We start from the raw sequence: 22,131 nt of genomic DNA, 5'->3' as shown, positions 1-22,131 counted from the left end.
GCACTTACTCAGTTCCTCCCATTAGTTTTATGTTTTTGGTGGGTATAGCAGTAAATGCCCTCAGATGATGCTGTCTGCCATTGCTGCTGCTGAAGAACAGTAGGCCAGCACAGCAGCATAAGATGCATTCCTGTGGCTTAGCTGAGCCAGGGCTTGGCACAATTCACAGCCCAGCGTCTTAGCACAAAATGGTTTCTCTTTGTTTCAAGGCAGAATGAACTGGGGCACCAAAAGCATGATTATATGCCCTTGGTTTTGCTGCCCTCCTACACGTGCAGTGTATTGTGGCCCTGCAGAAGGCTGTGTGCTCCTGCACCAGTGCAGATCAGGCTATTAAAACCACTTATTTTGAATCCTTGTTAACTTTTAAAGTGGAAATGAGATTAATCTACAAGTAGTTCAGCTCATAATTTCCTTTCTGAAAAGTCTTAATTTTCTGTTTTCCGTACTGTACACGAAAAGATGAATTTATAATCCTGTCTTTACTTCTTCTGCCATCCCAGCATTTGAAGCAGTATTTGAATTATGAGTTTCTGTATTAGAATGATGAAGTTAAAAAGCAAATTACTGCCTGCTCATTAGATAGCCAGGATTTTAAATTGGCTGTTATGCCTAGTTCACTACTGTGCCTACATGGTGCATCTGCCAGCCAGCACAACACAACTGTTTTAAATGTCTGCGTAAAGTTAAATAAAAATAATGATTAATGACTCTTGAAAGAGCATTCATAACAATACGGAATTTAGGTTTCTTTTTCTAGTTTAGCCTTTTGTAGGAAATACAGTTTATTCTTAAATATGTTCCCAAAGAACTCCTGAAATTAGTAATTTTTTCAGGGTTTTAGGGGAAGGCGTAATGGAGGAAAAAGATCTTAAAATCAGTTTAAATATTACAAGAGGTAAAATGCTAATAAAGGTCCACGTGACATGGCACAAAAATCAGTTTAATATTTGATCATTTACAGGGTCTTTGAAATTTTTCTTGAAATGCAGATCTTTATCCTTAACTTTTGCAGCGGATGGAACAGTTGACAGTGGCCAGGGGTCATCTGTGTACACTGAATCTGTGAGCAGTCAGCAGGCTGTGTCCTATGGTTCCCAGCATGACCAGTCAGTCTCAAGCACTGGAGTCCAAGGATACCCAGCTTCAGTTGGCCAAGTGCAGTCCCAGCAGCATGGAGGTTTTCAGCCACCTGCAGCGGTAAGCCAGACCTTACAGCACTGCAAGTGCATGCAACTGCTTGGTTTTGTGTGTCTGGTGGAAGGTGAGAGGAAATCTGCCAGGCCATCTTCCACGTGTGTTTTGTTTTGTATAGGATACGGATTCTGCATGGGAGGAGTTCAGGGGATTTTTTTTTTTTTCTGCAAGATGACTGATTTTAGAGGAGGAGGGGAAAGTGCAAGAGCGTCTTTGCCTTTAAAGCTTTTATTTAATCTTGGCTGCAGTTCAGCAGAATAATGGGTTAGTCATTTTTGTGAGTGGAATTAACATCCTGAGAACAAGACTACCTCTTGAAAATAAGCATTTAATTTTGCTTGGGAAGGTGGTGTGTGTATGTGTATATGAAGTTGCCAGGGGGATTAGAGTAATTGAAGCCACTGTATGAAATTGTTGTGTGTGTTCTGTGAGCCTTTGATTACAGATATTGCAGGTAAGACTCTTTTTAACTGTTACAGAATGTTGCATGTGAGAACTCCAGACTGAAAAGACCCCACATCCTTGTTCCCAGTTTTATTTCTAGCTTGTGTTGATTTGCTCATCATGTGTATTCCTTTTCCCTGGAAAGTCTGCACTGGGCACAAATACTTTTCCTACTATGTTCATTTATGTTGCCCTTTTATTTTGGTATGTTTTTTCCTTGGTATGTTTTTAGATCTGAGTAAGAGAGTATGCAGAAATCTATTCTAATTCTGGAGTAGAACTTCTGCTACTTTTATATTGTCTTCAGTGGTTCCCTTGTTGTTTGTTTTTTACACATATAAAAATCCAAGATTGAGGCAGACGTTATGGTATAATGTAGTAACACCATAAAGGAGATGTGACACTTAAGATTGAAGGTCCTCCCTTCTTCTGGTACCTGTGGTTGTAGGCTTTGTTACAGGATCACTGATGTAACTAGGATTTTGGCAAACAAGCTGCTGTCACCCACAATCAAGGCATCTCCATCTTTTTCAAAGACACTTAACCTGAGGTGTGTGGTACTGTTAGTCCTTGATGATAAATTCTTAGTCCCTCTAAATAAGCTGCTCTTCTGCAAAGCCATGTTTTGGAGTGTGGGCACATACTGGGCCAGAAGCCATGTCACTCTCTTGGGATGGCTTCCAGGTTGAAAGACCAGAATCTTTTGGGAGGAGGAGGGAGAACAAGCACATGATAAAGGAATAGCTAAGCTGCATAGTTTGCTGCAAAAATGTTCTCAATGCTGTGTGATGATGACAACAGTGGTACCAGGAGGCTGGCAGACTGCAGGGACTGCTAACCCTTTGTTGGAAAGGGGCTGACAGGTTGAAATTACCTTGACAACTGAAGAAATGGCCTTAAAAAGAATCACAGAATTCAATTTGATCAGGACAAGAACAAGGTTGGTGCTTAAACTGGAATAATCAGCTACACAAGTACATAATGAATAACCACTGGCTAGGCAGCCATTTTGCAAAATAAATTTTAAAAAGTCAGGGATTACATTGGACCTCAAGCTGGACATGGTCAAAAACATCATGCTGTCATGAAAAAGGCAAACATCCCATTATATGAAATAGTAGTTCTGCTTTTGGCTATTGGTAAGTCTATCCTGGACACCTTGGTTGAGTGAACTGGAGGGTGGCTTGGGAGAAAAATCAGAGAAGAGTGTTAAAAAAAAAAACCCAGGAGAAATACAAAAAAATGTGGTTTTTGTGGGAAGACTGAAATAATTGAGTCTACAAGATAAGCTTGAGGAGAGAGAAAGCTGTAAAAGGCTGCTGTGAAATAAGGTGAGACTGATCAGATCACAACACTGTTGTTAGACAGAATAAGGAATGATAAGCCTAAACTGCAGCATGGAATTATTGTTTGGGAAAGGGTTTATTTAATACTCAGTAAAGATAGATAAGTATTGTAGTTTCTGTCAGTGCAGATGTTTCTGAGCTATTCAGATAAATTGGAGTCAGGAATTATGTATAGCTACTCCTGCCTTGGAATAGATGAAGATGTACTTAGTGAACAATTTGAGTTCTTTTCTACCTCTCTCCCAAATTTTTAAGCAATTTCACAAGATTTCTCACAACCGAAATCTTGTAAGTCAGATCTCCACTGAATATCTTGCTGTTTTCTCTCTGGAGGTCTTTATTTAATTTTATTTCATTTAAGATATTGTGAATTACCTTCCATAAGAAGCATATACTGCCTCTTTAAAAATATAATATTTCCATTCACTTAAAAAACCCACAGCAAAACACAATACACCCCCCATTAAAAAAAAAAACAAACCAAAAAAAACCCAAAAAACCAAAAAATGGTTATCTATATTAAAAAATAAAAAAGCCAAGATGTACTTAGTGAACAATTTGAGTTCTTTTCTACCTCTCTCCCAAATTTTTAAGCAATTTCACAAGATTTCTCACAACCGAAATCTTGTAAGTCAGATCTCCACTGAATATCTTGCTGTTTTCTCTCTGGAGGTCTTTATTTAATTTTATTTCATTTAAGATATTGTGAATTACCTTCCATAAGAAGCATATACTGCCTCTTTAAAAATATGATGTTTCCATTCACTTAAAAAACACAACACACACACCCCCCCCCCAATTAAAAAAAAAACAAAAACAACAACAACAAAAAACCAAACCAATAAAGGAAGCCCGTGATCCAAAAAATGCAACCCCCCATTAAAAAAAAAAACAAACCAAAAAAAACCCAAAAAACCAAACCAATAAAGGAAGCCTGTGGTCCAGAAAGTGCCAATCCCACCTCAAAACCTTATTCTGTTTCTTCTGATTTGATTGGTTTTTGACCTGTGGCCTTCTGGATCATGGCAAAATTACAAAATCCAGATGTTTTATTGGCCCAGCATCTGGAAGGTGCTTTTTTTCAGAATTTTCCACAGATCAAATTAATTTTTTTCCGCATCTCATGTTGTAGAAGGTGTAAGGTTTAAATTTTTATGGTAATGTTTCAGTTAATAAAGAGCCAGCTGCCTACATTTAGTTCATAATTCGGGCAGAGGGATTGCTCCAGTAGAAGAACTGGGTGACACCTGTAAACACACCTTCACTCTAAAAACTAATCAATGCCTGAAGCTCATTAGTATCTAAGTTTTTATTTGTCAGACTACCAGGTGCTTTGAGCACACACACTATGGGCTGTGTCTTGTGGCCTGAGAAAAATTCTCTGATGTGCCTTCCGTGTGTTTCTCAGGAGGGTTCTAGGGAGCTTTCCACACTGCTCAGTGACCCAAGGCAAATTCAGCTCCTCAGAGGTGCACACAGCCTGTTCCCAGTGTGTCTTGGCATTCATTCAACATTCTCATATCATGTGGTACCACATATTAGTCAATATTGGGCCTTCCATTGTGTGTCTTCATTTCTTTTCTACCTCATTATAGTTTTTGCTGGTTTTGTTATTACTTTTTTTTTTAAGTGTTCAATTCTTAACTTTTGTTTTCCTCCCTTAGCCTCAACGTGGTCGTAGCATGTCAGTTTGTGTCCCCCACCTTCCTGCTCTTCCCTGTATGTCCTGCATCCCTCTCAGTGCTCCTTGCACCCCACCACCAGCGCTGTCTGCACCTCTTTCTCCTTTCTACCTTCGGACTGTCCCTGAAGAAACCTTTGCAGAAAAGCTTTCTAAAGCCCTGGAAAGTGTCCTGCCCATGCACTCTGCCTCTCCACGCAAGCATCGACGCTCCAGCCTGCCCTCCCTCTCTGTCAGTCCTGTATGTGTTACCATTTGCCTCCTGGCACAGTAAGATAAGTTATCATTAAATACATCCTGGCCTCTGGGCATTTTTAAAGGGAGAAATTGAAAAGTCAATTCCTTATACTGTGCTGCTGGAATGTTGATTTTGTTAATTTTATTTATTTCTATGAAGCAGTACTGGTAAACATTATCAAACAGTGGCTGACTGCTTGTATCTTATCTTTTAGGACAGTATAAATGTAAATAACCCAGTTGTACCACAGAAGGTAAAGGGAAGAGTAGTTCTTAATACCCAAAGTCAGAAGACTTTTATTTTTCAACTTCTTAGTAAACACTGAATGTTAATTAAACCCTTCACAAAACAACAAGCTTTTAAAGCCTGATTGCTCTGGCTGCTTGTTCTTAAAGCTTTGACTAGCTGTGATAGTAATATTAGATATTTAGAGTATGAATACTTTTGAGGTATTTTTGGTAAATTCTTATCAGAAATGCCACTTCAGCTGCTTCGCAATGGGAAGGAGCAGTAGTTTCATATTTCTCAGAAAGTCAGATGCAAAGATAATGTGCAATAAAGGAGGTAGATTATTTTCCATTTTATGCTTCAGTTTACACAAGATAAATTTTGAGAAGCATTTCTGTGTAAATGAAGTTATTGGAAGCAGGTTTAGAATCTAGGAAAGGTACTTCATCTGTAGGACCTTCTCATTAGTGTTGGTCGGTAGGGAAATTTGCTGCTGCTTTTCTGGACAAAAGAGGCTGGGGAGAGAGTAAACAATGGGGAAACAGCAACTTGAAAAACTCATAAATGCCATTTGTCTTGAACAGTATACTTACTACTGGCTCCTGCAATTTTTTTTTCTATTAGGGAAGAGAATATATTGTCTCTGGACATACTACAGGCAGAGATGAAAAGATGCAAAATTACTAAATTGTTTGATGTTCTTGCATAGAACTCTCTTTAGTGAAATACTCCCTACAACTCTTAAATAAAATGAGCCTCCTCTGAAGTATTACCTCAGATGGAGTGGAATTGCCTGAGGACTCTGCTGTTATTAAACCTATGAATGTTTTACTGTCCAGGCAAGAGTTAAGTTTGTTTCAGTGAATGCTAATTTTTTATATGAAAAGGTATGATCATAAGGGATTAAATGATGTTTTTGTCTTACAAAATATGATACTAAATTATATTTTTAAATTATAATTATGGTTATTTTAATCAAGTTATTATTAATTTAATAAACTTTAATGATATTTTGTCTTACAAAACATTTCCTTTTAGCTTTTTTGATAGCATACAGGACACTAGTACTGTGGTTTTTGTATTGGAAAATACTAACATCTAATGACATCTTCTGCATGGAGATTAGAGGCTCTGCATTGTTGCTGTTCTCAAGTTCTGAATTTCATATTCCACATATGGCAGTGACCTCAGGGGTTTGATTGGATTTCAAGCACTGATCACAATGGATAGGCCATGACAGTAACTCTCATTCCATTGTCAGGAGCAAAATTGGTTTCTTTTTGTGAACTACTGGAATTGAACTGGAAAAGCAGCTCTAACACCAGCAAATGTTCCCAATTATAGCTCTGCCTGCCATGGATGTATTTAATGGATATTTACAACTCACCTAAATTTCCTAAGTACTGTATGTTTTTGACCATGAATTGAGTATAAATTCTATAAAGTTACTTCACAGAACTGCCTAGTGAACTGTGCATGTTGATGTGCTTTCACTTTTAATGTATGAATTACCTGTCTTGTTCATGTCAATACAGCCTCAGCATCCTCGTGGGGGAACACCACCGTTCCCAGATTCACAGATATTTTTCCCAACCGTTCATGAACGGCCGGTGTCTTTCTCACCACCACCTGTCTGCCCGCCGAAGGTGGCAATTGCTCAGCGGCGCAAGAGCACTTCATTTTTGGAAGCCCAAACTTGCCACTTCCAGCCATTGCTGAAGACTGGCCAGAGTTTAGTTCCACCTGGTGGTAGTCCCACCAATTGGACTCCAGAGGCATTTGTTATGCTGGGCACAGCAGCTCAGAGAGTCGCTGGAGAGCCTCTGCATGTGCAAGTTAATCCCGTGTTTGAGCAAGCTCCTGTCCACAGTGACTATAGATCTGGACCAACACCTCCAGAGGATGCTCACTACAGGATGCATCCAGAAGCTGTATATTTGGTGGGCATGCACTATCCATCACAGGTATCGGAGCAGTATGATCAAGTAGCTTATAACTCTCACGTGACTGAACAGCATTTGAAGCAGGTCTCTGAGTCAAACCATGGGCAAGGTGGTCCTCCACAAAGCTCTGTGTTCGACTTTCAATCGGGGCAAACATATCTGGCAAGACCTGTTCAGAGCCTGAGGCTGGATTCTGGGATGGGTCCCCTTTCTCCATTATCCAGTGTTTCAGCTCCCCTGAGTGCAGAGCCAGCTCAGCTGACGTTCCACCAGGTGTTTGTTCCGCACTCGGCCCCGGCTGTGCTCTCTCACAGCGCTGACGGCAGGGCGAGCTGTGTCTTTGAGTTCCATGTGCACACGCCGAGCTCTGCTGCGGCAGAAGGGGCAGCTTTGCCCCCGCGGGCCTACAGGAGTCGCCGGGGCTCCGTGGAGACCAGCCATGAGGAGTGCACCCAAGGCATAGGGTCGCACGGTCGGCTTCAGCCCGTGACAGAAGAGCAGTGTAACTATCTTGGTGCTGGGGTAGCGGGTCCCAGAGGGGGCCCTGCCAGGCGCAGCTGGCCAGAAGGAAGCCCAGAATACTCCAGTGATTCCTCACAGCTGACTTCCTCTGACACTGGTGATTTCCAGTCTCCTCCCCCTACAGGGGGATCATCTTCTGCTTTTGGTTCAGACTTCTCATTGCCCATTGTTCAGCTGCCTCAGAAGGTGTTGCAGGAGTCGCAGCTCTTCATCTGCTTCCCCCAGGGAGCCTCAACTCAGCAGGCCTTGTCCACCTCGCTTTCATCAGGACCACCTGCATCCTATCCTCAGGTTACAGGAGCAAACCCTTCCACAATTCCACTGCTTTTTATAAGTCATACTAAAAGGGAAGCCTCGCTTTTAGACCTGCTCCGCGTGGTTCTAAGAATTAGCATTCATGGGGGTGTCTTTCCACCAAGTCTATACTAGGATCTCTTTAACTTAACCAGGTTGCTATGAAATAATGAGGCATTAGCAACCATCTGGTCTGTGTTCAGATTTGGCTGAAATATTGGTAGGGCTTTTTTGTGTTAAAGTAAAAAATGGTCAGTGTTCCTCCTGGGACTAGCTGTTCTTTTGGTGAGAGATTGCTGGAGTACCAAATTGGCTTTTAAACAGTGGTTTTAATGAAATGTATCTTCTCCACTCTTAGAATCAGCAGTGGTAGTACAACTTGCTTTGTGTTTCTCTTGGTGCTCTTTAGCCATTTGAATGTGTTGCTTGAGGTTGAACTTTCATACAAATAATGTTTCATTAGACAACAAGGTGATTTTGGTGACTGTCCAAAATGCAAGAGCTTTTTCTAGACTTGGGGAAAGAAAGTGGGAAGAGAGGAATGGAAGGAGCTGTGTTATGTATGTGTACATGGATTTGGAAATGTATTTGTTGCAGTATTTGAAGAAGCTAAACAGGCTAAGTAGTTAATTAATGGCACAAACAACTGTTGCTAGTTGGTATTGCCATCCTATAAGCCTTATGTGGTGTCCTTTTAAATAGCAAAATTTGAGGCCTGAGGCTTAGTTTGGAGATGTGTGTTTTATCAGCACATGTGGTATCTGCATTTGCAATGGTCACTTTTCTGTGCACTGTGAGGTGTGTGTCTGTATGCATTGTGTCTGCACTCCTAGTCTGAAGTCTCATAACTTTCTGTGAAAAGAGAGGATTTACTTTAAGTAGACTTCTCTCTTACCTCTTTTGTCCTTGGCATTAGGGGCTTTGACATTTTAGTTACTGGAGTGTTAGCAACTTCGGGATTTGTATGAAGCAGAATTGTTTTGCTCTGTGTGTTTAGTTCAAGAACTAAATATTTAAGGCTTTCTGTAGGGGATATTAAAGGTGTTTTAGTAAAGCTGGAGCAGCTTTCATCACTAGTCTAATAGGTAGCAATTGCCGTGCTGTAGAATTTGTAGAATGAATCTCCTGCTCAAGAACTTTGAAAACTTTTTTCTCCATAAACCTTTGTTAAACTCAGGAGTTAAATTCTGATGGATATAAAATACATTTGGAAAACAAAAAAAAGAGGTCACTTCTTTTGCAGAATATAAGTTCTGGGATCTTTTACCTAATTCATTAGAAAATTAGAATTTGAAACCCAAACTGAGTCAATGTGAATACATGTTACAGCAGTGGGGCATAGCACATGTGTGGATCCCAGCCTGAAGCTTCTAAAACAGCAAAGAAAAAAATGGTTCTCTTCATTGGTAGTCTGCTTTCCCCAAAGCTTCCATAATTAGAAAAGTATGGAATTTTAACAGACATGTTCCTAATGAGCCTCTGCAAGCTGAATGATCACAGCATTAAGGAATTTTCATAGATATTTCTGGTATGATACATATGCACCAGATGTGCTTCTTACAAAGGCAGTTCACCCAAGTGGTGCATGCTCAGGCAACTCATCTGGAGGTCTTTGTCTAGTTCTCTCCCAGGAGCTGATAAAGAAATACAGTTGTCACAAAAACAATAATGCAGATCCTGGGATCTGATTAAAAAATTTCAGCCACAAAAATAGTAATGGATGTCCACTCCATTTTCCTATGCATCTTCCACATTCATTTGTATGCCACTCATCCATTTTTTTCGTTGCTTGATCAAAAATTCTGTCTTAGCTAGAGTGTTAACCCTCATATTCCTCCATATCCAATTCTTGGTAGCCTTTGAATGGTAGTGACTCTGGAAATGATTATTAGCCTGTGTTTTGACATGCCTCTCAAAGGAAACTCATGACATTTATGTATACCGGGTACTTTGTAATTGGTCTAGAATTCTGTATATCTTCTTGCTTGGATTTTTTATGGATAGTTTTATTTCCATGTAGTCTTCTTTTATTGCCCCACCTGTCTGTGTTTGGAACACATGTAAAGGTAAAACTTAATGCATCTATTTCCAGTTACCATACCAAGGCATCCTGCTCTTAAAGCATCACCAGTGGAAGAAGAAGCTGGTAGGCTGATCTGTCTCATGTTGAGGGGCATGTGGGTTGCAGAGTCCTTCTGTGTCAGTTATTTTGGAAGACTTAAAAGACATTCAGAACTCCTCCAGATTGCTCTGCTTTGTTCTGGTTGTCATAATGGAATTTAGCCAGAAGGTCTGCTTGTTCAAAAGGACAAGCTAGAAACCTATTCCAACCAGATAATTCCAGGCAGAAATGATTTTAACTGCCTGCAGCAGAAACCATAGAGTTTTTCTCAGCTGATTCTCTTTTTTTTCCCTCCAGACACAGGTGCAAGGCCAGCCAGCCTCAAGCAGTGCTGCGGTGCCATCCCAGCCTACTCAACACACTCAGCAGGTAGGATCACACTTCCTGAACACAGGAGTAAAATACTCATAGTATAGAATTTTGATGACTCTTTTAAGAGCAATTGTCTACCTCTGTTGCCATTTGACCCATAGTTTGGCAGCAAAGGAATCCTTTGGTTCTCACCCAGTCTAACATGCTATGAGATAACATTGACTTTCTGAGATTTATTTTAAAAATCATGTTCATGCTTGTTTTCCCATGCCAGTCTTCCCCAACTTCCACCTGAGCTTGCAGTGGTGGTCCTGTTCAAGGGGACAAATGTCAGGACTTGCAGATTAGACTGTCTAGACAGGCAAATGTAATTCTCATGATTTCTTCTAACTGGAAATCTGATCTGCAATATTCGCTTCTCTTAACTGCCTTGTCTTCCTTTATAGAATCTTCATTCTTGGTTTCTCAGGTGAAAGAGTTCCCTTGCACGATGTGGTGTCAATAATAGAATTGTATTAGTAATGCTAATAAGTAATTGTTAGCTTTACTGACATGGCATATTCTGAAGATCTAATGATATCACTTAGGAGAGAGTAAAAAGCAGAATTTAAGTAGGATGTGCTTTAAAAAAACAAAACAACTCTGTTGTGGGGTAACACAGCTTCTTCCTCTTTTTCCTGCTACAGAGTGCACAGCAGCCAGCCTCTTCCCAACAGCCTGGGCAATACCAGCTGCAGCAGCCCTCAGTTTCTGCCAGCACCACTCCTGCACAAACTGTCTCTCAAACTCAAACTTCACAGATCATGCCAATGCCTCAGGCAGCAGCTGGGACACAGGTAAACAAAATTCTTTCTAGCAGAAGATATTTTTTTTCCTTCTTTATAGCTGGTAGATTCAATATACTGCTGCTTTCACTTTTGTCATCTTTCCTAATGGTTTCAAAACATTCATCCAAACAAGAGTATTCTTATTGTACTATAACTGTCAATTTTGTTGAAAATGTGTGGGAAACTCTTTTACACATGGCAGTCGTGAGTAATTTGAGGGAAGGAGAGCACTTCCATGCGCAAAGATCTTTAAATTGTCAAAAATATCAGGAAGCATATTGATGAATGGTGTATTGTGAACAGATCTTCAGGAACTTGTCATTTCTCTGTTTCCCATCCACTGTCTATCTTCTGCACCATTACATGTCTAAAACATACTCACTTATTTAGGTAGTGAGCTGTAGGACTCCTTTCTTCATTCTGTCATCTTTCTTACTCAGCTCTTCTCCTTTACTACCTGATCAAGAAGCTTCTGTTACTGAATATTGCTTCGTTTTGGCTCATATCTCTGTTGAATGTGTGAGCCGCAATTTTGTTTTTAAAATTATTGTTTTGTTGCTTGTTCATCTAAACTGCCTTTCCAGTTGCATCATTTGCTGGCTTTAATTGACATATTCCCTGCCATTCTCTGAATGCTGGCACAGTGGATTTTAATTCTCCTTTGCTTTAGTCCCCATACTCGAAGCCAACAGATTTGTTGTAGGATTTGCACTTCTTTGCTGTGTAAGAAGGCAGGCTTGGGTCTGGGGACAGAGTTGAGGAGAATTTGATTCTGTTTATGCAAAAATCAGTGCTTCAAGGTATTCAAATGTTGCTCTTTCACCCTCTGTGGGTGTCTGTTTCAAGAGCCTGTTGAGCCCTTCAAGGGAAGTGTTGCAAAGTGAGGACTGTTTGGAACTCCAGCCAGCCTTGCAGCCGCTCTGCCAACTGTGCTCCCCAGCCACTTTAACAGAGTGCTGTAACTTGAATAATGCTTTCTTTGACTAATGTGTAAAACTCTGCTTTCCGCAACCCTGCTTAAAAAAAAAATCTATCTCTATTTTCTTTACCTCCCCAGCTTCCTGTTTCCCAACCAGTGTCGATCATCCAAGGCGAGCCTCAATTACCTGTTGCAGCATCTTCTCTCCCTCAGCCTTCAGTTGCCCCATCAGTCCCCATTGGCTCTCATTTTCTACCCATGGGACAGGCCTTGCCAACTTCCGTGGTTCCCCAGTTCCCAGTGTCTCAGTTGCCTGTAGCAGCTCCTCATGTGACAGTGGCTCAGCCAGGTTTCCAGTCGCTGCCCATTTCAATGGCAGCTGGCATGAATCAGCCACTGCTCACACTGGCCACGTCTGCAGCGGCAGCTGCCGTTCCTGTAGGACCAAGCGTTGTCCCTAGCCAGCTTCCCACACTGATGCAGCCTTTGGCTCAGCTGCCCAGCCAGGTTCTCCCACAGCTCCTGCAGCCGCCTGTCCAGGCCGTGGGATTGCCAGTCAGCATTGGACAAGCTGCTGAAGCTTCGCTTCCTGCTGGAGATGCTCTTTACCAGGTATTGTTGCAAGCCAGCAGACCTCTTCTCCGCATTTTTGCCCGTTCCTCTAAGGTACCAGATCTGAGCTGTGTGCCCTGGCCAGCTCACTTCTCACATGAGAGCCATTAAGCCACTAGATAAACTCTGTTGTGTGGTAAAGAACCATTTTAAGGGGGAGAGAAGAAAAAAAGTCCTTGGACAACCATGGGTTTTGAATTTTTTATATTTGGCATTGGAATTTATCTAAAATGACAGAATCATGGCTTTGTTCAACCACCGTGTGAGACAGGACAGCTACATATTCATGAGATCTATCAGCCTGGGGAAAAAGAAGATAAGAAATTGTAACTTTAAAAACAAGAGGTGTGTTGGAAAGAAAATCAATGGCAGCATATTCAACAATATCAGTATTTCATTCCAAGTCTGGGAAGGGGTGGGACAGGGAATTCACAGAAATCAGTCAGGCAGCGTGGATCTTGGATGTGACGTAAGTACCTGATGCTGGTTGTGAACTGCTGGACTGGTGGGCACAGACTGCTTCAGCAACTTTGTGGTCACTCACTGTAAAAGTGGCAACCTGAATAATGACTGAAGTGTTCCTTGTTTCTGGGTCAGCTCATTACGAGAGGACAGGAAAAACACAAGAGTGTTTTTGCTATTTAATCTCAAGAATCAGCAGCAGTTGTATAACATCTGAGCTGTAGTTGTTCAGCCTGAAAATTCTTCAAGCTCATTTCTAATCTCAGGCTTTAAAATCTTAAGCTATATAGGCAGCTGCGAGAGTTGGGAGATGGGGATTGTTTTGCCTAAGATTTGGGACTGTGAGTGGGAATTTTCTTGTTTGGGCGTGGTGACTTACATGTTGGCTGCATGACCAGTTTGCTCCACTTCTTTGGGAAGATTTTGGGAGTGCTTGAACAAGTACAAACGGTTGGAACATGTCCCTGGAGCTGATATTTTTTTTTATTACTGTCTTGTTTCCTAATCAGCTCTGCCATTCACTGACTTGGTTCCCTCATTTCTGTTACAGGGCTTCCCATCCCGGCTGACACCGCAGTACCCAGGGGACTCGAACGTTGCACCTTCCTCGGCCGTGGCCTCTGCCAGTATTCCTTCTGCTGTGCTGTCCCCTCCCTTGCCCACAGATGCAATGGCCCAGTCAGGGTACCTTGCTCCTGTTGTGCAGCCGTATGGGGAGCAGAATGTTTTAGTTTCCATGGGCAGCCTGGGAGGACAGGCTCAGGTGCCCCAGCCTCCTGTGAGTTTAGCACAACAGGCCTCATCTGCCTCCTCACAGCAGGCAGTTGTGGAGGTAAATATATGGAAAATAATGTAACAATAGATTTTGGATGTTTGACTCCTGCAACAGTGTATCTCTGTGGGGAACTAATCCCTTCTGTGCTTGTCTTCAGTTGGAAGTTAATATTTCAAATTACCTTTTTCTTACAGCAGAATGTCATGCCAATGTGGGGACCTTGTTGCCACTGGTTGTTCTGTTGGGAAGTGAGTGTGCATCCTGCAGGCAAAAAGCAGTAAAACACTTCACTTCTTGCTAGTACTGTAGAACATTTTTGCCATATCAAAGACAAGCTGCAGTCAATAGCCTTTGAGAATCTGTCATTATGCCTATTCCCTGCAGCGTGGTTCTTGCAGGGAGAATTGGAATTGTCTCTGTGTTCTGCATTGGCTTGCCTTTTGCACATTCTGTTAGTAAAACTGTGACTGCATGGCCAGCTGTAGTGACATGTGGCAGTAGAAAGGATGTGTGGCTGGTTTCCTCTCCTCACCCCTCCTCAGATGACATTTTGCTTCACTGCAGTTTGCTCTAGAGTATTTTGTAAACTAAAGCTGTCCTAAATGCCAGCTGTTTAAACTTCTAAAAAGGCAGAGCTTTCAGCTTTACAACTGGTTTGGGAGGAAACACTGAAGACTACTGGGTTGCTTGAAGAGGAACTGTACTCTTTGGGGGGGTTCTTGATTGTAGGTTTCTATCCATAGGGTACTCAGGGTGTCTCACAGACTGCTTCAGAGACTCTTCCAGCAACACAGCCTGCTCAGTCTACCCCTTTGGCTTCTTCTATGGATAGGTGAGCACTGCTTCTTTTCACCAAACTCAGTTTCAATGTCATGTGTTGATTATACTTCCATGGATAATCTTTAGATATATTTTTTTACCAGGAGTATTTTATTTTTTTTTTTACTGGGAATGTTCTTGAGGATGAGAATAGCTAAAGTTCCTAGAGGAAAAACACCATCAGAAGGGTAGATCATGCCATGTGGAGTATTTTATGGAGGGAATAAGTAAGGTTGTGTATAGTGATTAACTTTTTTATTTGTCATGTCAAATGGATCATAAGTGACAGGTTTTTTGTCCTTTTGGCACTTAAGCAGAATTCAAACTCCAAATAGCATGAAAACACAAGATAGATTGGTACAATTCAGCTTTCAAGAGGTGTAGCAAAATAATTACAGTTCGAATTTCTATTTAAGCAACCTGAAGTGTTGACAGGACTCTTTTCCTCTACTCGATGATTAACACACATCTGCCACTTCCCAGAACAGAATATCATGTGGTTGGTTAGAGTGTAGTTGCAGTTATGGAATGCATGGAAGCTAACAGGAAGTTGCCTTTTCTTTCTAGTGCACATTCTGATGTTGCTTCAGGATTGAGTGATGGCAACGAGAATGTCCCAGCTTCGAGTGGAAGGCACGAGGGGAGGACAACGAAGCGTCACATGCGGAGGTCTGTCCGCAGCCGCTCTCGCCACGAGAAGACTTCTAGGCCAAAACTGAGAATTCTAAACGTGAGTATTTTTTATTTTAGGGACAGTTCAGTAATAATGATGAGTTTTTAAGCCTCTACTAGCGTTCCAAATGTCATATATTAAGAGCTTTTTGGAGCATTGCATATGGTAAAGCTGACCTGCTAGGCTACCAATGGTTGCACAGACTGTTCCAGAATATTCGATGTATCCTCAGACAAAAATCATGGCACCATTTATTAGACTGGAAAGATGGAACATATTTGTATTATACCAGTACGGTTAGTTTTTCTCAATGAACTTAGGTTCTTGTGCTTTTGGTTTGAGGTATTATTTTCTTTGTTTTAGGTTTCCAACAAAGGTGATCGGGTAGTGGAATGCCAGCTGGAGACACACAATCGGAAAATGGTTACTTTCAAATTTGATTTGGATGGTGATAACCCTGAGGAAATAGCTACAATTATGGTAAGATATATTTTAGAGATGGAGACTCAAGTCAGTTGTATTTTTTTGTTTATGGTTTGGAATTGTTCTCCCATGCAGCATGGTGTGTGTTCACCTTATTGGCACACAACCACAGCTAGAAATTTGGCACAGAGTAGTTTAGCAGTCTGGTTATTAATTAATGTTGCATGCAGAAGTCACATGAAAATTTGTGTCACTTTTTACCTTAGAATTGAGGTTTTTATCAAGTGAAAAAACTGTTTCTGTCTTGTTGGTTGGTTGTTTTTGGTTTTTTTTTCAATCTGACCATTTTGTCCTACAGAGATACATTTAAATAAGAGTACTGAGTAGCATAGAATAGAACCCCCATTTTTTTTTTAAATTTAAACTCTTATTTTTGTCTGGTACAGTCTAAATGAGCCTGAGATAGTTTTAATGCTACTGAAGCTGGGGTAGGGGGGTGACAAAACACAGTATCTTTTGACAGCTTCTTGGGCACCTGTGCAGTGATTATCTTTTGCTTAGAGAGGTGGCAGAGTCTGAATTGGTGTGTGCTGGATTTGTACCTTTCAAAAGGAACCAAACCAGTGATATGGAAGGAATTCTCTACCACTAATGGCTTTCTGAGAAAGAGGAAAAAGTTTGTTCTTGGCTAAGTACATATACTAGCGCATTCAATAACATGAGGTCGTGTGCCAGGAAATACGGAGAGTACACTGATGTCTTTCTGCACCTTAAACCTAAAGTGATCCTATGAAGAAATAAGAGTATGTTTGATTTATGAAAACTAAACAAGCAAACCCAAAACTTAAGACACAAACACTCTTCAAGCAACAAAAACCACAAATAATTGAACATGAGTAGAAGCAAAATAAGTTAACTTTGCATCCAAAATGCAGTCACACAGTTAAAAGTGTGCATCCTAGTTTAAACATCTGAATCTGGAACGTTGTGCTCATTGGTTCCTTGCTGAATATTGAGCAAACTTTAGATTGCAAGACTTTTTCTTTCTAATCATGATACTGTTAGGCATACCCCATATAGTTGCCTGTTGGTCCTAAACTGAAAGTACTGAAGATTTCTTTAACTAGTATTCTGCATTGCAGAGGCTGATACAAGCACATCATGCCTGCCTTTCCTTTTTTGAACCAGCATCCCAGGAATTTAATGTAAAAGCAGTGTCTCAGGCTTTTCCTCCAAGGCACTTTATTTCTCTTTTCCAGCAGAGACTCTATGACTGACATTTTTACTTCTGTTTCATGGACTGTCTCTGAGTTTTTCCATGCATAATTTCAGGAGACAGAATACTCTCATGGGTTAGACCAAATGAAGAATATTATTTGGTCTTTCTAACTACCAAGTATACTTGTTTAAACCAGTTTTATCCAACAAAAGCAAGAGAAGTTATTTTCATAAAGCATTACAATGCATTGGAACTAGACAGGCTGAGCAACCTTTCTCTCCCTGTATTTGGAACATAATCCATACTGACTTTTATGTACCACAGCCAGACTTTAAATAAGTGACATGCAACCTGCCTAGAGAAGTTGTATATGGCATGGAAAGAGAGAAGCACAGAAGACATCTTGCAATACAGAATTTTCAATTTTATTATATTATAGTTCTCTTTAAATATCTCTTAATGCATGTTACATTCATTAGACAGGAGGAATTGCAGTAAGATAAGACTGCTAATTTTAAATTTCCCTGTGCTAAGCAAAGATTGAGGTGACAGTTGATGAAGAAGTGAGATTGAATGTTCTCCACAGCAAAGATTAAACTAGGGCACACACTTCTGTGCTGGAGATAATTTGAGGAACAATTGTTTTTCTCTATGGTGTCACCACTTTCATCTTGTTCAGAAAAACAGCAAAGGGAAGACAAACATCAGCACCAAGAGTAAATTGTGGTTATTCAATATATTGTTTTGAAATTGCTTTTGCAGAATGAATGTTGCTTTGTTCTTTTACAGGTGCAGAATGAGTTTATTTTAGCAACAGAGCGAGACTCGTTCGTAGAACAGGTACGAGAGATTATTGAGAAAGCAGATGAAATGCTGAGTGAGGATGCAAGCGTGGAGCCAGAAGGGGATCAAGGGCTGGAGAGCATGCGGACAAAAGATGACGGCTTCTTCCCGGGGTCACAGGTATGTGAAGGACACACTGCCTCAGCTCTTGGTGTCTTCCATTTTGGGTGGTATGGTTTTGTTAGTAGAGCTAGCTAGAAGTAGAAACTTCCTGTCATGAGAAATACCAAAGATCATATCATATCAGAGTGATATGATAAAATTAAGTTAGAAAGCTAAATAACAGACCTCTTACTTTTTGATGTGTTGGAAGACTTCTGAAGCTGCTGCATCTCCAACGCTCCACTAAACAGGTCTTAAATGCTGATGCTTCTTGAATTTGAGATTATTGTGAGGTAGGGCAGTAAAACCCCAGCCTTGTGCTGTTCACTAAACACCGAGAGCCTGATCTCAGGCCCTCCACCCAGTGAAGTACTGAGAGATTGGATAGCTCGGTTAGGAAGCATAGGTTTTGAAACTGTTTGCTGGGTGCTGAAAGTAGTGACACTGCCTGCATCTCTGCATTAATTACACACAGAACCAGTTTGAAACATCCATTTATTTGTTGGATGTTTAAGGAAATGAGTTGGATTTCCAAAATAATTTTCAGATCAAGTTGTTACATTGACAGTCACTGAGCTGAGTCTCTAAAAACACTGTAGCTGACATTTATCTGGGCAGAATTCCTCTAGTTTGGTGATGGAGCTTGGGTCCCACGTACTGCTTCCCTTAAATGCCCACATTTCAGTAAGCTAGCGTTTTAAGAACTATCTTGTGGGTTTCTGTTTCAGAATAGAAGTTTAAATTTTATCTTACTTTACAGAAATTAGAGTTCAAACAGCCAGATCCTACATCTTCCATGCCACAAAGAATAGGTAAGTCTTTTGTGATTTTTTTTCAACAGTTACCTTTTTCTGTTTCAGCGGATGGGTGCAGCCAAGTTTTTTATTTTGTATGATGGAGTGCACATTCCATATTGCAGGTTATGTGTTTAGTTGCAACCCTGTGTCACTAAACATCCACCTTCTTTTTGTTTAGGGGTTCCCTCTAGCTCCTTTACCCAGGTTGTTCATTCTGCTGGAAGACGGTTCATTGTCAGCCCGGTTCCCGAGAACAGATTGAAAGAACAGGGCTTTTTCACATCTGCTGGTGTTGGAGGAAATGAAACTTCAGATATGGGTGAGTTCTCCAAACTTTTACAAGCTGATGCCTAAGACATGTTCATCAAAACTGTCAAGTTAGTTAGCTAACTAACTGCTCCTGAAGACCTCTCAAAGTATGTGGGGAAGTAGGGAACTGTCTGTGCTGCTAGGAGGTGACCATTATTTGGGTCAAACCATGCAGGATTCTTGGAGGAAAACTGCTGATGAGCTGTCTGCAAGACTCTGAAACTTGAATTCTGTATTTTAATATAAGCCTGGATTTGTGTGTTTTGTTGTTTTGGTGTGGGTTTTTTTCTTTGGTTTGTTGAGGGTTTTTTTTTGATGCTAAGAAGTAAATGTGGTCTTAGTCTAGCCATAGACAATAATACTGTAATGAACTTTTTCAGGTGGACTGATAATTTTCTTTTCTTCCAGTTGCAGCATCTCCTGTACATGGTCCTGGAATGAACCTCTCCCACTCAGCATCATCACTGAGCTTGCAGCAAGCTTTCTCTGAGATGGGGCATGCTCAGATGACAGAAGGACCTAGCACAGCTCCTCCAGTGTTCAATCAAACAATGCCACCATTTCCACCTGCGCTTTCTACCATGGCGGGCAGTGGTGCAACTCCTGCATCTGTGGCTACTTCTTCAGTATCTGTTTCCTCCAGCACTGGTGTCTCTCTTCCAGGATCTGTTACTTTGCCTTCAGAAAATGCAGCTGTTGGAGTTGCACCAAGCACAAGTGTGCCAAGCTCTATTTCTCCACCTCCAGCCTCACAATCTGGACAGCAATCGACCGGTGTCACTTCCAGCGTGAGCGCCCCTGCTTCTTTCTCCTTATCTGCCACGTCCCAGCCTGCTCAACCAGTGACTGCAGACATTGCTGCCAGTATCAGCACACCATCATCTTCAGCACTGCCATCTGCCCAGGTTCCTGGTGTCACTGCTCTCGGTGCTGCTGCACCAGCTGTGACATCTCAGTCTACTCCTCAGACTGTGAGTAGTTTGGCAGCAGCACAGACGTCTGTTGCCCTGTCTGTGGCTCAGAACGTGGCTTTGCAGCTTCCCCAGCTCAGCAGCAGTGGTTCTGTGTCCAGTCTGGCAGAAACAACAGTTGTAAGTGCTCCACAGTCACTACCTGAGAGTGGGCACTCTCTGGATAAATCGCATTCCTGCAATGCAGCTGGCTTATCTCTGCCAATCTGTGCACCTTTATCATCCTCAATAGCATCAAGCATATGTGGTTCAGTCTCTCAGCCAGTGATCCATCCCTTACTTGTTCCATCAGGAATTACATCAACTCCTGTCCTACCCCAGATTTCAGGTGCAACACCCATGTTGCCCCAGGTTCCCTTACCTGGTGTCTTGCCACAACCGGTCACTAACTTGCCTGCAGTACAGCAGACTCTGATCCACAGCCAGCCTCAACCAGCTCCATTGCCCAACCAGCCTCATGTTCACTGTCTGGAGGCGGATGCTGATGCTCAGTCTAAAGCCCCTGGTATTGATGACATAAAGACCCTGGAGGAAAAGCTGCGATCTCTCTTCAGTGAGCACAGCAACGTGGGAACGGTGCACCCGTCAGTGTCTCTGGAGACCTCGCTGGTAATGGAAACCACAGTTGTTCCTGGCATCCCAACCACTGCTGTTGCACCAAGCAAACCCCTGACATCCATTAGCACTTGTATACCTCCAAGCAGTTTGCCTCTTGGACCAACTGGCTTGCCAGTGCTGACTCCAGTTGCCACTCCTGGGCAGGTGATCACCCCGGTCAGCTACATCTCGGCCTCGAGCAGCGTGGCCACAGCAGCAGTGAAAGCAGCAGGGACCTCTCCTTCCAAGCCCCCTCTCAGCAGGGTACCGGTAAGGAACGCAGCGTCACTGTCCATGCTCAGCTCCTGCAGGAAGCAGCCTTCTTGGGCAGGATCCTTTTTGTTAAACAAAGTATTTATTCAGGAAGCAGTTGCTTCATTTAGTGTAGTATTGAAAGGTTTATGCTCTGGTTGTTTTTATGTGTCCCAAGAGGTGTTCTATCTTGTCACCCAGTGGGCAAAATAAGTCCAGTTCCATTTTATGCTTCTGAGAGATGTCTCTTATGTCACTGTTAGTTTTTCTTCTTAAACTATAAAGAGTGAAGCAGCTGTGGTTTGCTTTTTGTGTTGGGTTTTTTCTTGATACTGATTTTTTCAAACAGAACTTGGATGTCTTGCCTTACATAGCTTTTTATCTTGACCACTTGGAGGTACTTGGCCACTAGGCTGAGATGGTTGTTTGAATATTTCACCAAGTGGTGGATTTGAGAAAACAGAATTTTGCTTCCTGTCATGAACTGGTTCCTTGCAGTCAAGGGTGAACCTGACTGAAAGGGTTTGGGATTTTTTAAGTTCTCTGCTACTTATTTGATACCTGCATGCTGTTTTCCTTTCAAATGTTAGATTTATGAGAGTGGGGTTTTGAGAAATTTAGAAGATACCTGAAAACAAACCCTTTCTTTTCTTTTTTTGTTTTCTGACTCATGTTCTACAAGCAAAACACTTTCACAAAGAAATTACTCACAGTAACAACTTGAGAGGTGTTGTGGATGTTGTTACCTCTCACCAACCAGATATACCAATATGTGACATTTTCTTTTAAATGTCTGCCTGTGTGGGGACACAGCACATTTCAGTGTTTTAAACTATTTTAGTAGTCCTTTCCATAAATGGAAATGTAGCCCTTAAATGGAAAGAAATTGAAGAAACTTTCAGGTATTTAACAAACCAAAAACTTTAATGCTGTTTTATTTTTGTTTCTGTAATGTTTTTTTGTACTCATCAACACTTTGTGTTGGTTGTCTTTAGCCAGCCTTGCTATTAACCAGTTTCAGGCCAATTCAGTCTGAGCCAATGCTCCCAGCATTTCCATTCATTAGTAGTTTTTCCCATGTACTCTTTGTTGTCAAAGACAGTAGAAAATCTCTGCAGTGGAAGAGTGGGAATATGTGCCAAAAAAGTTGATAAGGAAATCTAGACACAAAGACATCCATTAATATTTCAGTGAAATTGAAAAT

At 41.5% G+C, this 22,131-nt stretch overlaps 1 protein-coding gene across 22 annotated transcripts in view; it reads left to right on the top strand.

Annotated features, from left to right (window-relative positions):
* WNK1 (WNK lysine deficient protein kinase 1) overlaps nt 1-22,131 on the top strand; it is a 97,523-nt gene that overhangs the window by 56,911 nt on the left and 18,481 nt on the right. For 12 of the 22 annotated variants that reach the window (XR_005627339.1, XR_005627340.1, XR_005627338.1 and 9 more), the window contains 15 exons: nt 1,016-1,200; nt 4,652-4,909; nt 6,670-7,098; nt 10,313-10,384; nt 11,014-11,163; nt 12,212-12,685; nt 13,698-13,979; nt 14,117-14,170; nt 14,666-14,754; nt 15,309-15,471; nt 15,778-15,894; nt 17,846-18,019; nt 18,762-18,813; nt 18,977-19,117; nt 19,516-20,945. Coding sequence is in view for 19 of the 22 variants with exons in the window: in XM_039707915.1 (XP_039563849.1) it covers nt 1,016-1,200; nt 4,652-4,909; nt 6,670-7,098; nt 10,313-10,384; nt 11,014-11,163; nt 12,212-12,685; nt 13,698-13,979; nt 14,117-14,170; nt 14,666-14,754; nt 15,309-15,471; nt 15,778-15,894; nt 17,846-18,019; nt 18,762-18,813; nt 18,977-19,117; nt 19,516-20,945 (4,070 nt within the window). In the remaining 3 variants the exon portion in view is untranslated. The remainder of the gene's footprint in view (nt 1-1,015; nt 1,201-4,651; nt 4,910-6,669; nt 7,099-10,312; nt 10,385-11,013; nt 11,164-12,211; nt 12,686-13,697; nt 13,980-14,116; nt 14,171-14,665; nt 14,755-15,308; nt 15,472-15,777; nt 15,895-17,845; nt 18,020-18,761; nt 18,814-18,976; nt 19,118-19,515; nt 20,946-22,131) is intronic. The other 10 variants (XM_039707928.1, XM_039707913.1, XM_039707926.1 and 7 more) reach the window with 8 other exon arrangements.

Source organism: Passer montanus, unplaced genomic scaffold (assembly GCF_014805655.1).
Source record: "Passer montanus isolate IOZ18808 unplaced genomic scaffold, ASM1480565v1 scaffold20, whole genome shotgun sequence".
Classification (NCBI taxonomy): Eukaryota; Metazoa; Chordata; class Aves; order Passeriformes; family Passeridae; genus Passer; species Passer montanus.
Note: the sequence above shows the minus strand (reverse complement) of the source record. Positions and strands in the feature narration are given on the sequence as shown.